We start from the raw sequence: 16,615 nt of genomic DNA, 5'->3' as shown, positions 1-16,615 counted from the left end.
GTGTAAAAGTCCGTTCTCACGCGACAAATTCTTTCTTCTAACAACTAGTTTTCTAGCTCGACAAACGTTACCTTACTTTAAGGATATTGTAGTCTTTCAGAGGCTCCGAAACTATTTAAAGAGCCACTTTTCTGTTGGTAAATTTGATCGATTCTAAGCCGCTCAAAAACTATGGCGTAAATTTCTCTTGGCCGGCTGGCTGCGTGTCTTGGGAAAGTTAATCAAAAAAGCTTGGGTGTGTTTTTGTTCTTGGATCAACTCTACCTTCTTCCAGCTCTTTGCTGATGTGTGCGGTGCTTTAAAAAGTGTCCAAATCGCAAAGAAGGAAATTTTGTTTCATGCAAGAGAGCCCAATTTTTCTCTCAAATTTTCTCTTTAATAATATGTCACTAAGGTTTTTTTCTTACAAGTCTTTTTAACGAAGTTTTATCAAAGGGGTATAGAAAAAACAGAAAGTGTCCAGTCACTGGGATGACGGGAAGCTTCTTTGATCGACCAATCAGTAAGCACACTACTTAATATTGCGTTACCCTATTTAATTTCCCAATTATGAAAAATTAAACTCACGGCTCATTTGAGTCAATATGATCCATGCACGGTGGTTTTAAAGTCATCCTTTGAAATCCATAAAGATTTCAAAGTTTCACATCGCCTTTAAGTTTACAAATATGTTAGGCATCGATCCAGTACTCGCGGGCATGGCGCTCTAAAATTTATAGATAAGCCTATACTTGTGAGATTGCGGTGTCGAAGTTTGAAAATTTTCGAATATATTTTGTTATTTTTCTTTTGATACGGTTTCTTCTCTCGGAGAGACGCGTCACTCGGGCTTTTCCGACAGAGAATGCGATTTTCTACTTTATCAAAAGCCAATAAAAATAGCTAAATGAGACGTCACCAGCAGGTGTCACCTCGTATAATATACAAAGCGGCAGGTGACAAAAGACCAAAAATATCTCTACAACTAGACCCTATAGGATTTTCTTAGCAGCTTATACCCCACATCCTTTATTTCCTAGGTATCATCAAAAATATAGTGGCAGAAATGAGACTGAAAATCTGGGAAAGTTGTTCCAGTTTCCAGAGCATAAGATATGTATTAGATTTTCTTCAACTTGAACCTCAGAATCCAAACAGCCTTTATGAGTTGAATTTCATCTTCTCAAATCAATATCTTTGGATACTTTAGCTCTAAATAGGATAATAAAGCATGACCTTTCTCGATACAAAAACCAAATAGACTCAGCGGTACTCATTTCAACTATACATTTCTGATTTCATTTTTTCTTTCATATCCCAAAGGCTCCTAACATTTTCTCCGAAAGCATCCCCTCCTGTACCATCCCCTTACCCACGGTTAAAGTTAAGTCTTCAAGAGTCAGGAAGTGTATTTTTTTCTTTTAGTTTACACCTAGTGTCCTATCGCCGCCGCTATTGAAGCCCAAAGAGAACAATAACTAATTTCAAAAGAACCTACGTAAAGAAAAGCTAAGCAAGACCAGGGACGAAAACAGGGAAAGAATTTAGCTTCGTTAAATAAGAATGCATACGTTGGGATAAGCTCCGTTCACATAGAAAACCCTAATAAAATATGAAGATTCTGTTTAAAGCCGCAAACCTTAATTTGCAACTACAATTTAACAGGGTTAGAACGGAATTTTTATATTTTGAAAATCCTTGACTTTCCAGCTTATCCCTGACGAAATTTTGCCAATATACCTGACTATTTTAAGGTCAGAGTTCATTTCATAATCGCGCCTTGCCCATATTTATCACTGCTCAAAGCAATCATGGTTTGATATACCAAAAAAAGAAATCCCTGACCTATCCCAGACGTTTTATAGGATGAAACTTTAAATCCCTGACGTTTTCCTCCATTTTTCAAATCCCTGACTTATACAGGTTTTCCAGGTTATCCAGCTTCAATACGAACCATGCATGTTTAAAATAAATTGGATATGAACTAGGCATATCTTCAAGTTTCTTTACATTTTAAAATTTGTTTCTTTTTTCTTTTGCAAAGAACCGAATTCATTTCTTTTGTTTAATATATCTCGTCTTTCCCTTAATTTATGCGGAATTTTGACGAAATTATAAAAAGAAATAACAATGTAAGTTCAGAAATACTAAGACTACATCCATCCATCCTTTGTTCATTATTCCCCGTTCGTTCTGAGTCTTTCTTCCTTTTCATTCTTTCTTTCTTAGGAAAATATATATTCCTTGTCATGCAGCTCCAGGATAAAACAAGTGTACTGTACAACTACACTACGTTACACCGGAAGGGTCGCGCTAGAGTACACTAGGGTACGATTCAGTCGCTTGCGAACAATTCGTAAACACGCGGAAGCTACGTATGTTCTTTGCTCTTCTCTAAAACAGAACAAAAGATAAACTATAACTAGAATTCTTCCTCTCAAGGGATTATAAACGAATTACATCTGACAAGAGTTCGCGCCAAGACTCGAGCTGCAACAAATCCCGGGGAAAAGTTCGTCTTAAATGAAAAATTAGACCCTACTTTAATTATTTACATAAAACGCCTGGGAATTTCGGACACCGGAAATAAAATAGCAGAGTATCATAAGTTAATAAGATATGTTCCATAAGTTTGTCACTGGTTACAAACTGGAGCTTATCGTGAAGTGACGTAAGCTATAGATACGAGGTAAAGCGACGCCTGGTGACTGAAGCGCTGTCAAAGGCTTAGTACAGACTAAAAAGGAAGATGGAAGTCCTGCAAAATTGACCACCGAGTGTAAGACTTCAATTTTCGCTTGTCGTTCTGCTATAACTAGCTCGAGCTGTAAGTCTCTAGCGCTACAAGTGTCATACTTATGGAAGGAAGATAGCTTATAAACTTATGAGAATATATAACAGTTGACACTGTGTAACTTTTGTTTTCGAATTGGATCATTCTAATTTAAAACATTATCTTAAAGGTTAGTACAATAATTGGGACTTTTTCTCAGCGTTGATTTTGTATAAGTATCAACTGTATAAAATGGTACACAATAAATATTTTGGCTTTAAAATATAAATGCTTCGAAAGCAATTTCATTCTTTAATTTTTTTTTCTTTTTTTCGCGATTTAAAAAACCCAAAATTGAAATCGGAGAGAATCGTAAAAAATATATTAGGATAGCGAATATTTTTTTTTCATTCCTTTCGACTCTCTTTCCTTTGGAAAAGAAAATCTCGGTATTGGAGGCGCAGGCAGCCAGCGAGCGAGCGAGTGTCAAAGATTAAACGGGAAGATTTTGATTTTTTTATTTGGTAACCGAATGAAAAATGATTCCCTTACTTTACCAGCATTTCCCCCCGTTTTGTTCCCCCCTTTTTTCAACAAAGCCGTAAATAATCAAATAATATTTTGCTTATCGAACGACTCGCAGCGAGTCATTCCTTCAAATCGAATTTCCTTACGTAACTTCTGTTTTTGTAACTTAATATTTCCAAATTTTTATTAAAGAGATAGTGAAACAGAATTTATTACCCATCTGACGCACGTTTCTTAACCCTTCCTTGGTAATTTACGCAAATTTCTTGATTACCTCACTCATTGCAGAACATTTTAATCACATTTCCCCAAACATTGCAGCATAATTTAGTAATATTTCTCCAAACATTGCAGCATAATTTACTAATATTTCTCCAAACATTGCAGCATAATTTACTAATATTTCTCCAAACATTGCAGCATAAAAACACATTTTCTAAAACATAACATTAACGCACATATCCCAAAACATTGCATCATAATTTTTCCCCGGTAGTCTAAAAATATTCTCTGCCATTATAAAATCAACAAACTACATAAGTTACATCATTAAATCTCTTACAATTATTATTTTAAAGAGCCCCCAATTTAGAGGTCATTTACACGTCTAGACAGTTTTAAACACCATTTTTCTCTACCAGAATAACATTAAGAAAGGATAAGCTCATAGAATTATCTATAAGAAGGCGCTAAACGTTCTCGTATGTCGAGTAGGGCAATGTTCTTAGGGAGTAATAATTTAGGTCGTGAAGAGCAAGCTAAAAATCAATACTGGGCTTAATATTTCTCTTAACTGGTTTTTAAGCAGTCCATGAGACGTTTTACCAAGAAGATTCGGCCTAGAGAGTACTCCCTTTATTAAAGACATTGATCCTGATGCCTCTTTCTACGGAGAGGAGGTCCACGTTAACCTCAGTCCCTTCTCGCCAAGTACGTCACAAAGAAAAATAAACGATGGAACCCAGTTTCGATCGACGGGTCGGCCAGGCCTGTTATGGGTGCATCGTGGAAAAGGGCTAATGATCATGCTAGTTTCAGGAGAAGATCACCGTCACCGCAATAAGATCTTCGCGATGTGATCTAAGGTTCATGTTGATGTCAAGAAAGGGATATTATAAACGTTCCTTTCATATCTGTAAGCGGGGTCTCAGTTTATTATAAGTCCCTGATATCATCTATGCAAATTAACTGTCCCATAGAATCGACGTGGCCAAATTCCACATTACCACTTGCTCGTATGAGCTCAACAAATTCCTGTAGCTTAATAGAAAAAGTATCTTGGCCAGCTAAGAAAATGGATGGTTCGGACACGGGTCACCTAGTTGTAAATGACCACTGGGCTCATTGGCTCTCTGTAAAGTCGCTACACTGTAGCCTAGAATAGCTATCTATAGCTAGCTACTCGTAGGTATTTCTTCAAACTACCACGTTTTCATTTTATCTATCGTTCGATGGAAAGTGGAAAGCTCCTCCCATCACGATTGGTGTGACGGAAGGGTGATGGGTTGGGTTCGGAACTTCCTTCACGATTCTCTCTCGCTCTCCGTCAAAGGGATTTGTTTTCTTGACCCCTTTCTTAATAGCTCAATCACTGTGTCAGCTTTTGACGAATCGATTCTCTTCCACCAAATTTCTTACCAGTAGCATCCCCTTACCAAATTTTTACTTTTTTTGATGTTGGCAAAAGTATTACTTTGATGGCCCAAGGCTGGCTGGGTGCCGGTTTTTTTTGTTTTTTTTTTGCGATATTCATACTAATTATAATATTTTAATCGAAGAATTAACAAAACCTTATATAAAGGACGTTCCACAAGTTAATAAATAATTCAATTCTGATAAAGCAAAGACATCCGGTGAGGATTATACTATTTTAGATCAAATACAACTAGATGGACTTAAATAAATGTGGGTTGTGAATTATCTTCAACAGAGTTTAAGAAGGTTATTATGTCGTGTGCCTCTTGCTATCCCAAAGAACGTTTTATCTGATATACGCTGGTAGAAAACAGGCGAATCCTTAGGAATAACCACTACACTCTACACAGTCGTCGATAAGAAAATACTAACACAACTTTTTGTTCTTTGGTATGGTTAGAGATAGGAAAGGTTTTTCTATAATACCAAAAATCCCGAACTTCCTTATCACAACTCTTTAGTAAATGAATTAAGTCTTAATTAATTAAAGGGGTATTACCTTTTGTTTTGGTTGGATGTAGAGGCGATTTCGCAGGGGTTACCTTAATTCACTTAAAGGCATAGATAAGAGTATAACACAAGTCTGAAATCGTACGGGTACGGTTTTTACCATATATTTAATATTTGTTTATGGTCTATACGTATTTTTATTTACACGATTAGATTTATCCTCAACAAAACTAAATAACCACCGATTAAAATGATATACTGTTGTACAAAAATAGACTCTGAAAAACTTGATGTCGTCATCATATTTTGGAAGGTGAGCGTTTTCGCGTCTTTTCAATGCGTTTGTTCCAAGTAATTCAGTTCCTTTTCACATTTAACTTTCCGCGCTTTTTCCATAATCAAATTTAATAAAGAAAAATTGATATTTTTTAACCTAATTTGAATTTTTTTTTTTTTTTTTTTTTACTAATCCTTGATTTTGTGTTTGATATTACGTATTACGCACGAGCGAGATATGGTATAATGATATTATACGCGTTAGTATCGCGAGCAATCGAAACTTCTCTCAAGAGCGCATGATTAAAATTCCTTTTCAACTACTCATTTTAAAGTATTTCTTAACACTTTTTAAAATAAAATATAAAAAAAGCACCATAAGTCCTTTCCTAAAATAAAATGAACCGCGCTGAGGTTTTTCTGTTAAGAGAAAATCTGAAGATGTTCAATCAGAATAAAGGAGCGAGGTGCTTTAAGAAAATTATTCATGTACAAAACTAGTTAATTCATGAGATTAAACCCTGTAAAACGTAAATGGCTGTAGTATATTTTTTTCTGAACTTCAATATTAATTAAATATTGTAAATTACTGTTACGAGAACAATTTTAATATAAATTAATAAACCCTGATATTTGTTAAACTAGCGTTACGATCGCATTAGCGAGATCCACGGCCAACTAATCCTTAGTCATGTTATAGTATCACCGCACCACAAACTCGTTTGCAAGTTTTTCGCGTCGCTCATAAGTATATAGCTCAATTAAAGTAAACTAAGAAAAACCGAAAGAATTTCATCCACAAATCATCGGGCGCACAACAATTGTACGTTACGTTTTGTGTGTGAAAATCCATAAAAGATTCCTTCAAAGTTAGCAGCGGCGCTTCCCGGAGAAAAAAAAAATTAAAACTTTTTATACACTATATACCAAGATGCACCAGGTCTTTAGCGTTCCCTGGTAAAATACATATATTCCGAATTCGAATTCGTGCTTCAAACCATTACTCCGTTGGTATTTTTGATTCCTAAGCCTTTGTGGGCCTTGGCTCACTTTTTTTTAACCGTTACCACTGCACTGCACCGCACGAGTAAAAAATCAGTTTTTTCCTCTCAAACTTATCACAGGTGTCGCCACTTTATACATTTTTTTATCTTTCATCCTCTGAGAAAAAGTGGTAAGGTTTTTGCGGAGGGGTGGGGGTTTGAGGGTTTTTGAAAAGAATGTAGGGAAGGAGAGTTATTAGCAGAAAACCGTTACGATTCGTTGGCGGACTTGGCCGTATTTTCCAGTAGAGGGAGAACTAGTAGAAGTAGATGGAGCTGATTGCTGTAGTCTTTGCCACAATGAGGGAGGGGTAGTACAAGGAGGAGAATAGGCTCGTGTGGACGTAGGTAATAGCATTCACGTCTCTCTATATCATACTTTCCCGCCTTTTTCCGTCATTTTCCCGCGTCTTTTTTACTCAGTATATACACTGGAGTGTAGAAGGGCCGTTAGGAGACTCTCGATAAGACGTCGTCCAGCCAAATGATGAATGCCAAGCAGAAAAATAAAGTCGCTGGCGGCGGGCCTGGTGTACAGGAAGCCACCGATGACGAAGAGCTAGCGTCTTCAACTGTTTGTGTGTTTAGGGACCAGGGACAGGGAAAGAAGTTGTATATAGACAAGAAGGAAAGAAAAAAAAAAGAAAAAACAAGAAGAAAAAGAAAATTTGAACGACATTTTTTTCTCGCTTTTAGCCTATCAACCCAAACATGGATACTACATTCTTTAGGGTCCGTCGTGTCGTACGTAGTGTTTGAAATACCTCTATTGCCAAATATATTACGCGACTTCACTTTTTGCAACGGCACTTCGATTTTGAGCCTTTTCACTGTTTAATAGGTCTATAGAAGTCGAAGTCTCTCGAAAGGGGTTCACTGACATATTTTATTGATACGGCCAACTTGTTCTATACTATGCATGGGTATGGAAGAGGCGATGCTCCAAATCGTAGCTGTACGTATGTGGGTGTAAGAAAGAATAATGTCGGATTTCTACCATTCCTGGATGGTGTGTGGGCTTTTCCAGACGCGTTTTGTTAGAGTTTTTTCCTTTACTCTTTTTCGGGCCTTTCTACCTTTTGATAAACGACGCGGGTGCGAGCGTCGTCCGCTCCCGAGCGATAATCGATACCGTTGGTCCATCGAAGACATTTTTGTCTCCCATCTAGGCCTACCTCTTCTATCCCGAAAATCATAGCCAATGTAGTAGGCCTATGCACCAACTCCTCGTCTAAAAAAAAGGGGACAGGGTACTTCGATACACCACAGAGTGCCAAAGACCAGTAACTCCATAAACGATACGTTAAGAAATTGGAGACAAATATTACTTCCAATTAGATCATGTCCATTTTAAAATAATTGCGCATGCAGTTCTAAAAACAATAAGGGTTCTTTGATGTCTGATGACGAAACTTTCATTCGAATCTTCTTGAATTAAAATTTACACGAAGACATCCTGAACTGAATTTCACAAAACAAGTTGAAACTCTTAACTCTTTCATTAAAGTTAGTTTTGGCACGCAGTAACTGTGTCTTTGAAGTAACAGTAAAAATGTCTTTGTGGAGGAGGAAACATTGGAGCAAGGTCAAAAAGAACTATAACGTGGTACCAACACCATTTAGGCGACGATGTGTTAGAGGAAAGGCAAGTAACGCAAGTGCAAGGTGCACATGGTATCGTAGAAAAAGCAAAAACCATACACAGATAAAAAAATCTACGGTCAGAAACCATAATAGTGGCAACACCTTTCATGATCAAAACGCGTGCTATGAAAACAAACACAGCTATACTTAAATAGTTGCAATTAAAACATGCTTCGCATATGTTCATTTACATAGTTACGAGCTACATGCAATCGTGTAATATCCTTCAGAAATGAAGTATCAAAACACTCATGCATTATAATGATATAGGCAGTTATAATTTCTCTCAAAAATTCAACATGCAAAGTACAAACTTGTACTAAAAGAAAAATTTGGTAAAGATGCAAACGTTCACTGGGTATCAATATAGAAACCACACTATCAATTTGGGATGGTCTAAGAAAAAACCCTCCGAAGAGTAAGTATACAGTGTATTCTTTGCAAAAAGAGAAGAAAAAAAGGGGTTTTCTTTCTGTGGTGAAGTATCTGTCTATGTCTCACACCCCCTATTGGCCAACGCCTTTGTCTGTATACACTCTTGGGCGATGTTTGATTCCTAACCGATTATTTATCTGGAGTCTATGATAAGAGATCTTTCTCAATTCTTCTTATATATAGTAGAGTTCCAGTCTAGGAACCAATAGATTTAACAGACTCTCTACCCCGGTTGTAAGGTTCTATCTTCAACATATCCGGACCAATTCTTTGAGGTTTTTCCCACGTGAAAAGGAAACGTTTTGCCCCGAGGAATTTATACAATTTTCCCCATGAATATAAGAAGTACAGTTTATAAACCCAATAGTTGTTTCGTTTCTTAGAATTAAGGCTTTCTAAGAGAGTGAAAAAGCCCTTGTCCCAAGAATGTCTCGCTAGACGAGCTGGTAAATGATATTGTTGGGGAGTTTGACTTACGTTGACCTATATTGACATTCTGCGTGACGTGAAGTCCTGACGTTTGCTGTCTACCTCCGAAGACGAGCTCTTCGTTGCTCATAGTGTACAGACGGGAAATAGTAGCCGTACACTTTAGCTTCATGTTACCGTGCCTGAAGTGTTTATCGGTGGCAAGAAATCGAAGTCCGAGACTGGAGCTCTCCAGACCATCGGCGTGCAAGGTTGTCGAGTGCTCAGTCTCGTATTCCGGACCCACCTAAACCAATCGGAATGAATTACGCCTCTCCTTACAAGTAACCCTTTCCAGAAGTAACGTCACGAGTCAAAGTACGACAATACCATTAAAGGGTCATCGCGCGAGATGGGTAAATTTGGATAAATTGTTATCGTTCTGTCGTACTTATCTCTATTAGATTACTAATGTTATCTCAATTACTTCAAACTGAGAAGAAAGAAAGATGCTCACCAAATCGTCGTTAATATACCATTTGAGGGAAGCGGCCGGTTTCGATTTGGCCGAAGTACAATTGACCGAGACTGTATCGTCTACTTGGTACTTTGGCTGGCTGCCCGTAATTTTCGGCCCTTCCGCCGGAAGTACTGCAAATGAGGAAACAAAAAAATTATTCTCAGTGCCAGAGGAAGTCATTACAATAGGCGCGCGTGTGACCTATTTGAACTATAACACTAATAGAGAGCGTTCCACTTAAATTATGGGGCATTATTACATGAAGTGCATCATTAGTCCGCTAATAACTACTATAAAATTGGGCCTTTTACGAAAAATATAATTAAATGTATTGAGTTTAGTATGAACCGTTGCCTCCTCTAATATGAACCTTGACACGCGAGCTAGTGCATTGCATTGCATTTTAATCAGATTTATACAAAGTATTTTCTCTAAAATAAATCTCAATTTTTACTTGACGAAAAAAACTATTCTCAATGGTGATTTTCGCGGAAAATACTACGGATTAGGTCTCTGTCACTTCAAACTTACCATAAACTTTCATTTCTTTATCAGCTTCAACTGTTTGAAAGAAAGGAGCTTCGGCGGAAACTTCGCAGCGATAAACGCCAGCGGAATTTAAATCCACGTGCTTCAATATCACCGACTGGGCGTCTGATTTCCCCAACTGCAAATAAAAAAAAAGTATCATGAAAAACCAAAAATAAAAAAAAAACTAATTGAAATTTTTTGAACTTAAAATAACACGGAGGTACTGAGCGTGTACACTGTCCTTGTTTCGTTTTTTTAAAAAAGTTAAAACAATGAATTAAATGCAGTAAAAACAATTTAAATAGTTTTGTATTTGGTAAATTGGGAAAAGAGATTTTAGATTAAAAAGAAATAAAATTTTATGAATAACACCGACCGTATAAAAACAGAAGCTTATAATTTGAAGTAAAGATTTTAAATTAAAGATTTTTATCTCTAATTTGTAATAACTTGGGTAGAAATACGAAGTTTGGATTAAATGGTACGATATTTCTATCAAAGTTAGCACTAATAAAAATTACAAAATTCAGACATAATCATGAAAATCCCACCCCATTTGACATCACCTTCATCTACATTCGTGAAATGAACTTCCAATTTAAAGTATCATAAAATTGCGAGAAAATTAGAGGTTCAGAAAAAAAGGCAAAATGTACTTAATAGCATTTTCTAGCTCAGTAACTTTCCCTAAAATTGGTTTTTTCCACCAAACTCCACCCTCTTCGTTTATTTCTTTCTTTCTTTTACAGTCGTTCTCTTTTAAGCCTTTGCTCTTCCTTTCTTCGTAAACAGCCATTCAATTCGACGACAAGGAAAAAAAAATTATTCTTCAAAAAAACCTTAAGAGTCAAAAAATTCTATCTCGAATCCCATCTCTAGAAAAATGCTATTCGTTCTACAAGGTATACAACCGATCGCAAAATTTAATTTCGACTTAAAACTAAACCAGGATATTCAGGCCTAAGTCTGTCCACTGGGTTAAAGGGCGGTGAGAAAGAGATATATTTAATCATGCTTTGTTATTTTGAAGCTTTTTTAGAGAGCATTTCTCTAAGGGTGTATGAAACCATCATCGGGATTTGATGCATCGACGTTTCTGGTCAGTCACATGACACAAAAAGCCTACAGTCGTTTTTCTCGCTATTTTTAGTTCTTATATTGCGGTTAAAATTTTCAAATGAGCCTTTGTGTTATAGATTGAATGTGGTCTAGAAAAATGTCTACCAATTACGTAAAAAGCTGAAACAATTTGCTCTGAACTAGTATGTACTGTGTAAGAAAGACTATTCCAATCCGCAGACATCTTCCAGCCACTGACAATCAAAGAAATAAGCCATAAAACCCTTTTCTTATTACCGACTTTTTTGTTTTTAATACTTTACTCCCACGATCAGATATTAAGTCGCGTCACTTTGTGGATCGTCCTAATATGGATAGATATTTTTTCCTAAGAAAAGATAAGACAGGGTTCGTACAAAATTTTGAAATTCAACTTTTCCTAAGTGACTTTTTTTTCACGTTTCGTAACAGGTGTACCCATTGAAGTCTTTATAATACACAGAATTCAAGTGTGCGGATTATAAGAAATAGATGAATTTACGAGAGTCCCTAGGAACCATGCGATACCATTTTCGTTCGCTCTATATAAGAACTTTCTTGAAGTGTTATTATTATTTTTTACTTTTTATTATTACTTTAACTGCCTTCGTCGAGAGAAGCGCGCGAGTGGCCTACCAAAACCAGGCTATAAACTACTTTTCAACGTCTAAAAAAATGGAGTAGGGGTTTTCTAATGGTTGTGTTAGGGGGATTTACTATACGTCCAAAAATGTCTCTACGATACTCAGGGATTGGACTTTTACTCTTCTTCTTTTCTTTCAAAAAAGAGTATTATCGTCGGTAAAGCCTAGTTTCAGGTTTACGATTGTCTCTTTGTTGTCCGTAAACAAGAACTTAATACATTTACAATTTTCCCCAGACTTTAAAGCCTTATATTAAGTCTATATTTCGCCAAATGCGAATAGTGCACTCAAAATTGATAGACAAACAGCTCAGCTACGTACGTTGTCATTGACAATCAACTCCAGTTAAGGGCGCTAGAGATTGACAACAAATAGAAGCGTGGAATCGCTTGAAACTGCACAAAGCCCCCCTTTCATTATAATTACTATACGCATCTAATACGTTTATATAGGGTTACGTAACGACGTCAAATAGACTTGGATATATTGAAGAGCTAATTACCCAAGGAGTAAATGAACTCCGTAAACCTAACACCTATGGGGAATTTCGGCTGAGGCTTTTCAAATCCTGCTTAACCTTATTACATGTACACAAAGGAAAACGCTGTTCACTTCTTGGTGTGATCATCACCTGATCTATTCTACAGTTTCAATAATTCGGTTTGCGTAGAACTTAAGCCTGCCCAAGGCAGGTTTCCCCTGTTATGGCGTTAACTTACATAATGCAAAGCTTTGATTGAAGTCAAAGTTGAAATACTTAGTATACAAAATAAATGAAGGAATTAAATATATTTCTTTTAGTTAATCAAAGACAGGAGAGAGGTTACGTCACTGATAAAACGCGACATCTTGATTCGCTCTCATGTTGGAGAGGATGGAAGGGGGGATAAAAATGAAATTTTCTATCCGGGATATCATTTGTAGCGAAGAGAGTCAATTTTCTGTAGAAAATGTCCGAAAGGATCCAAAGACGCGTAAAGTGGTCAAAATCCCGAGGAGAGAGAAGCTTATCTGGGGCAAGCCACCCTATCGTCTCTTTTTCTAGACTGTAGAGTTTCCACTCTCTCTCTCCCTCTCTCCCAGCATCTTCCACAGTCCACAGTCTTACCATCCCTACCACAATTTTCCACTATAGAGAAATCGGAATCCACACTCTCTCTCTCGTGTCGATAACGACTTTATAAAGGTACATTTTAGCGTTTCACGCCACCTTTCGGTAGTTGCCGACGAAGTATAACGACGAAGACGACGATACAAGAACCTAAAGACTAAGAGACTTTTTTGTCCCGACTATAGTTTATTTGGTAGAGTACTTAAAAGGTGTAGTTGCAAGGATTTAAGATCTGGAAAATATATACCTGCAGAACTATATACTATTGAATATTGTACATTCTTGTAAAAGGCTCTGTCCATATACACTGATGATTTTTACTTCCGAAAGCGGTAACTGTTGTAAACTTTCAACCGAATCTCTTGAAATTTCGTATACTTTGAAGCGGTTAAACTGTCTTTCTACTATTTAGTGTTTTGAATAATTCGGGGTTATCTCGGAACACAGTGGCCAAAAATGTAACTCAATAGTCCTGAAGCGATTATTGTCGTAAATTTTAACAGAGTTTATTTAAATTTTGTACACTAGCTCATTATACTTTGTATCATATTTGGTTTAAAATCGGTGGCCATATTGAAAAATGGCAGCCATCCTAGAAAACTAAGAAAAATCGTAACAAAATTTGAAACTATCCCTTTGTAAAGATACGACCATTCTTTTTTTTTAAACCTTTAAAGAACGTGTCACGGCCATTAGTGAGGAAACTCGGTTTTAATGCGCGTTTAAGATCTACTCCTTCTCCTCCACACACACATACACATCCGTTCTTTTCGGTCTAAAAATCTCTAATCCCATTTTGGGAAAAATCTTGGAAATCTTTTGTCAAATTCGAGATAAAAAAGAAGAAGATGATTCTTAGAGGCAGAAGGAAAAAAAATGGAGGATGTAATACTCTATATAGTGGAAGTCTTAACTTCCGACGATATTACACAAGAAAATCATTTTTATCCCATTTTAGCTTTTCGGTATATATACATTGGTCGTACATGTATATTCATATTGCCAAAAAAAAATATAAAAGATATATTTCTAAGCTTTGGGAAACAGAGCGGAAAAAATGGTTTTCAGTGAGTGTGTATTAAAAACGGCTACCACCAGTGTAGGTAAACGATTTTGCAATTTCAGATATATTAAGGTAGAAAACAAGGTGCTTCGGATGATATACGAAACCCTCGGAATTTAATATGGCCTTGTGATAGAACTCGAAACGCTTTATGAGTTCAAAAAAGTGATATATATATAACAATAGGATCAAGTCTAGGGTAGGAGGGGGTGTGTTCTTTAAGGACGCACATCATCCTAGCGAAAAAACGTGTTTAGATTCCTAGTACACCTCTACACCTTTGGACAACATACCTAAAAACCCCACGTGTAGTAAAGGATTTAAATATATCAAAAAATTATTATTTGGTGAGACTTAGTTTCTCCAAAATTGAAATTCACGAATAGGCCTAAAAAGATATTTGCGTATAAACAAATTTATAGCTTTGTATACAAATAAATATAAATATTTTCCATTTTTTTTGTTTTTGTATAAAAAAATTTATACACCGGGAATTAATTTATTTAAAGAAGCAGGAATGACTAACCACCCATCATCAAAAACCGAACGTCGCCCCGTTTTATACGTCTCTATAGTGTCATTTTTATCAATAATGATCGAATAAGTATTGCAATCAATCGACTAAATTTATGGTATTGATCATCTTTGATAAAAATATCCCAAAATTCCATTCAAAAACACACCCTAGGCACTTTTTCCCATCAGCACTTCCGAAAAGAGGGAAGACGCAGCAGTTTATCCATTAGGAGTCAACCGTATCAGTATCAAAACCCCCGTTAAAATTGCAGGCATTTGAGAAAGAAAATCATTCAATCTCGACTCATTGGACCGAATTCGATTTTTCACCACGAGGTTTAAGGCCTTAACTTGGGAACATTTAGACATCCATTACGATTTACATCGGGGTTTGCGCCCAACGACGAGGGATTGTTAAAATTTTATCATTAAAATATCCTAATAGAGTCACGACCGTCGAAAGATTGAGTAGAGTATAATTTCTCTGGAGATTGTTAGAACTATCAATTTAAACATGAAGATGTTCCCAATTCAACCATGAATAATATCATAAGTTCATAAGATATGTTCCATAAGTTTGTCGCAGGTAACAAACTGGAGCTTGTCATAAAGTGAATGAGGTAGGTCATAGATTCGACGTAAAGTGACGCCTGGTGAGGCGATGTCAAATTGGGGTTTAGTATAGACTAAATAGGACTAGATGGACTGCAAAATTAACCACCGAGTGTAGTACTTCAATTCTCGCTTCCGTCGTTCTCGAACTAGTTCGAGCTGTAAGTCTCTAGCATTACGAATCATAAGAAGTGTCATACTTATGGAACAAATCTTATGATAATATCGATCAAGCAACGCTCAGAACAAACCGATGTACTTTGGAAGCTCAACCGCTTCTTTGTTCGACCAATCAGCGCTCTACATTAATATTACATTATCTTTTTCCTCTCCAAGATATAAATACTCGAGGCATCAATTAAATTTTTCGTTCCTGGAGATGATTATAGTTCAAACCTGAGATGGTAAATGTAATTAGGTTTGCCGGCGTACTCTGACTTGTATTAATACGCGAGTTCTAACACCCTAAATTTACCACGGTGAATCACGCATCGCCCGAGTTTTCCTTCAGCCCTGCTGACTTTCCGTTGATTCTATTTGCTTTTGCTTGTACACCAAACCGCGGTCATTGCATACCTTACCCTGAATTAATTCTAATAATTCGTACTATATATAATTAAGGGGATTACTTACACAATATAACGGTGAGGGAGAACTAGGCGTGGTGAAAACCTGTTATCATATTACTATTCACGCACTGTCCATTGGGAGTTCCCGCACCCCATAAGGACATAAGCGTAACTTTTTTTACGACGTCACACTTGGCTTCTCGTGCCCCTACCATACGTTCTCATAAAAACTGAAAGGGGAAACTCAATGTTATAAAAGTGGCCCGTACGATTCCCCTAGTGGCCTTGCCTGCAGTTGAACTGAGGGGGTGTTCCAGTCAGAAATTTGAAGGGATACTTAAATAGAAAGTTCCTTTACATGTGCAAATAAACACCTTGGGAACGATAACATCAGAGTAAACCTACAACACTTTTTTAAATAAACAGTTTTTGAACTAAACTTTTGAACAAATAAAAAATAGTACTGTGGTATTGTATTTAAGTATCTCTTTAAAGTTTCTCCTGGGCTTTCTGTCAAGAGACATTTTCTGTCTACAGTACCCGTGTCAAATTTTTACCGTCATGTCGTATAACCAAACTATGGTATGGAAATACACAGGTGTAACGTAATACTTTGGTCCCTATGGTCTCCATTCTTTATTTCTTTAGGTATAAAGTCTAATAAAAAAATGGTCACGTGACGTTCGTCGCGCTTCAAGACGAATAAAATAAAATTCATGT

At 36.6% G+C, this 16,615-nt stretch overlaps 1 protein-coding gene across 5 annotated transcripts in view; it reads right to left on the bottom strand.

The window, feature by feature from the left end:
- Positions 1-5,569: 5,569 nt before the first annotated feature.
- The window catches only part of LOC149704971 (uncharacterized), a 209,428-nt gene continuing 198,382 nt past the window's right edge, over positions 5,570-16,615 (bottom strand). For all 5 annotated transcript variants that reach the window (XM_089865115.1, XM_089865114.1, XM_089865113.1 and 2 more), the window contains 4 exons: positions 10,283-10,418; positions 9,749-9,882; positions 9,301-9,538; positions 5,570-7,316 (listed from right to left, as the gene is read on the bottom strand). In XM_089865115.1, the coding sequence (XP_089721241.1) occupies positions 7,195-7,316; positions 9,301-9,538; positions 9,749-9,882; positions 10,283-10,418 (630 nt within the window). In that variant the 3' untranslated portion in view covers positions 5,570-7,194. The remainder of the gene's footprint in view (positions 7,317-9,300; positions 9,539-9,748; positions 9,883-10,282; positions 10,419-16,615) is intronic.

The sequence above is a fragment of the Phalangium opilio genome, unplaced genomic scaffold (genome assembly GCF_054372755.1).
Source record: "Phalangium opilio isolate 3A_F unplaced genomic scaffold, DU_Popi_V2 ptg000014l_1, whole genome shotgun sequence".
Lineage (NCBI taxonomy): Eukaryota > Metazoa > Arthropoda > Arachnida > Opiliones > Phalangiidae > Phalangium > Phalangium opilio.
Note: the sequence above shows the minus strand (reverse complement) of the source record. Positions and strands in the feature narration are given on the sequence as shown.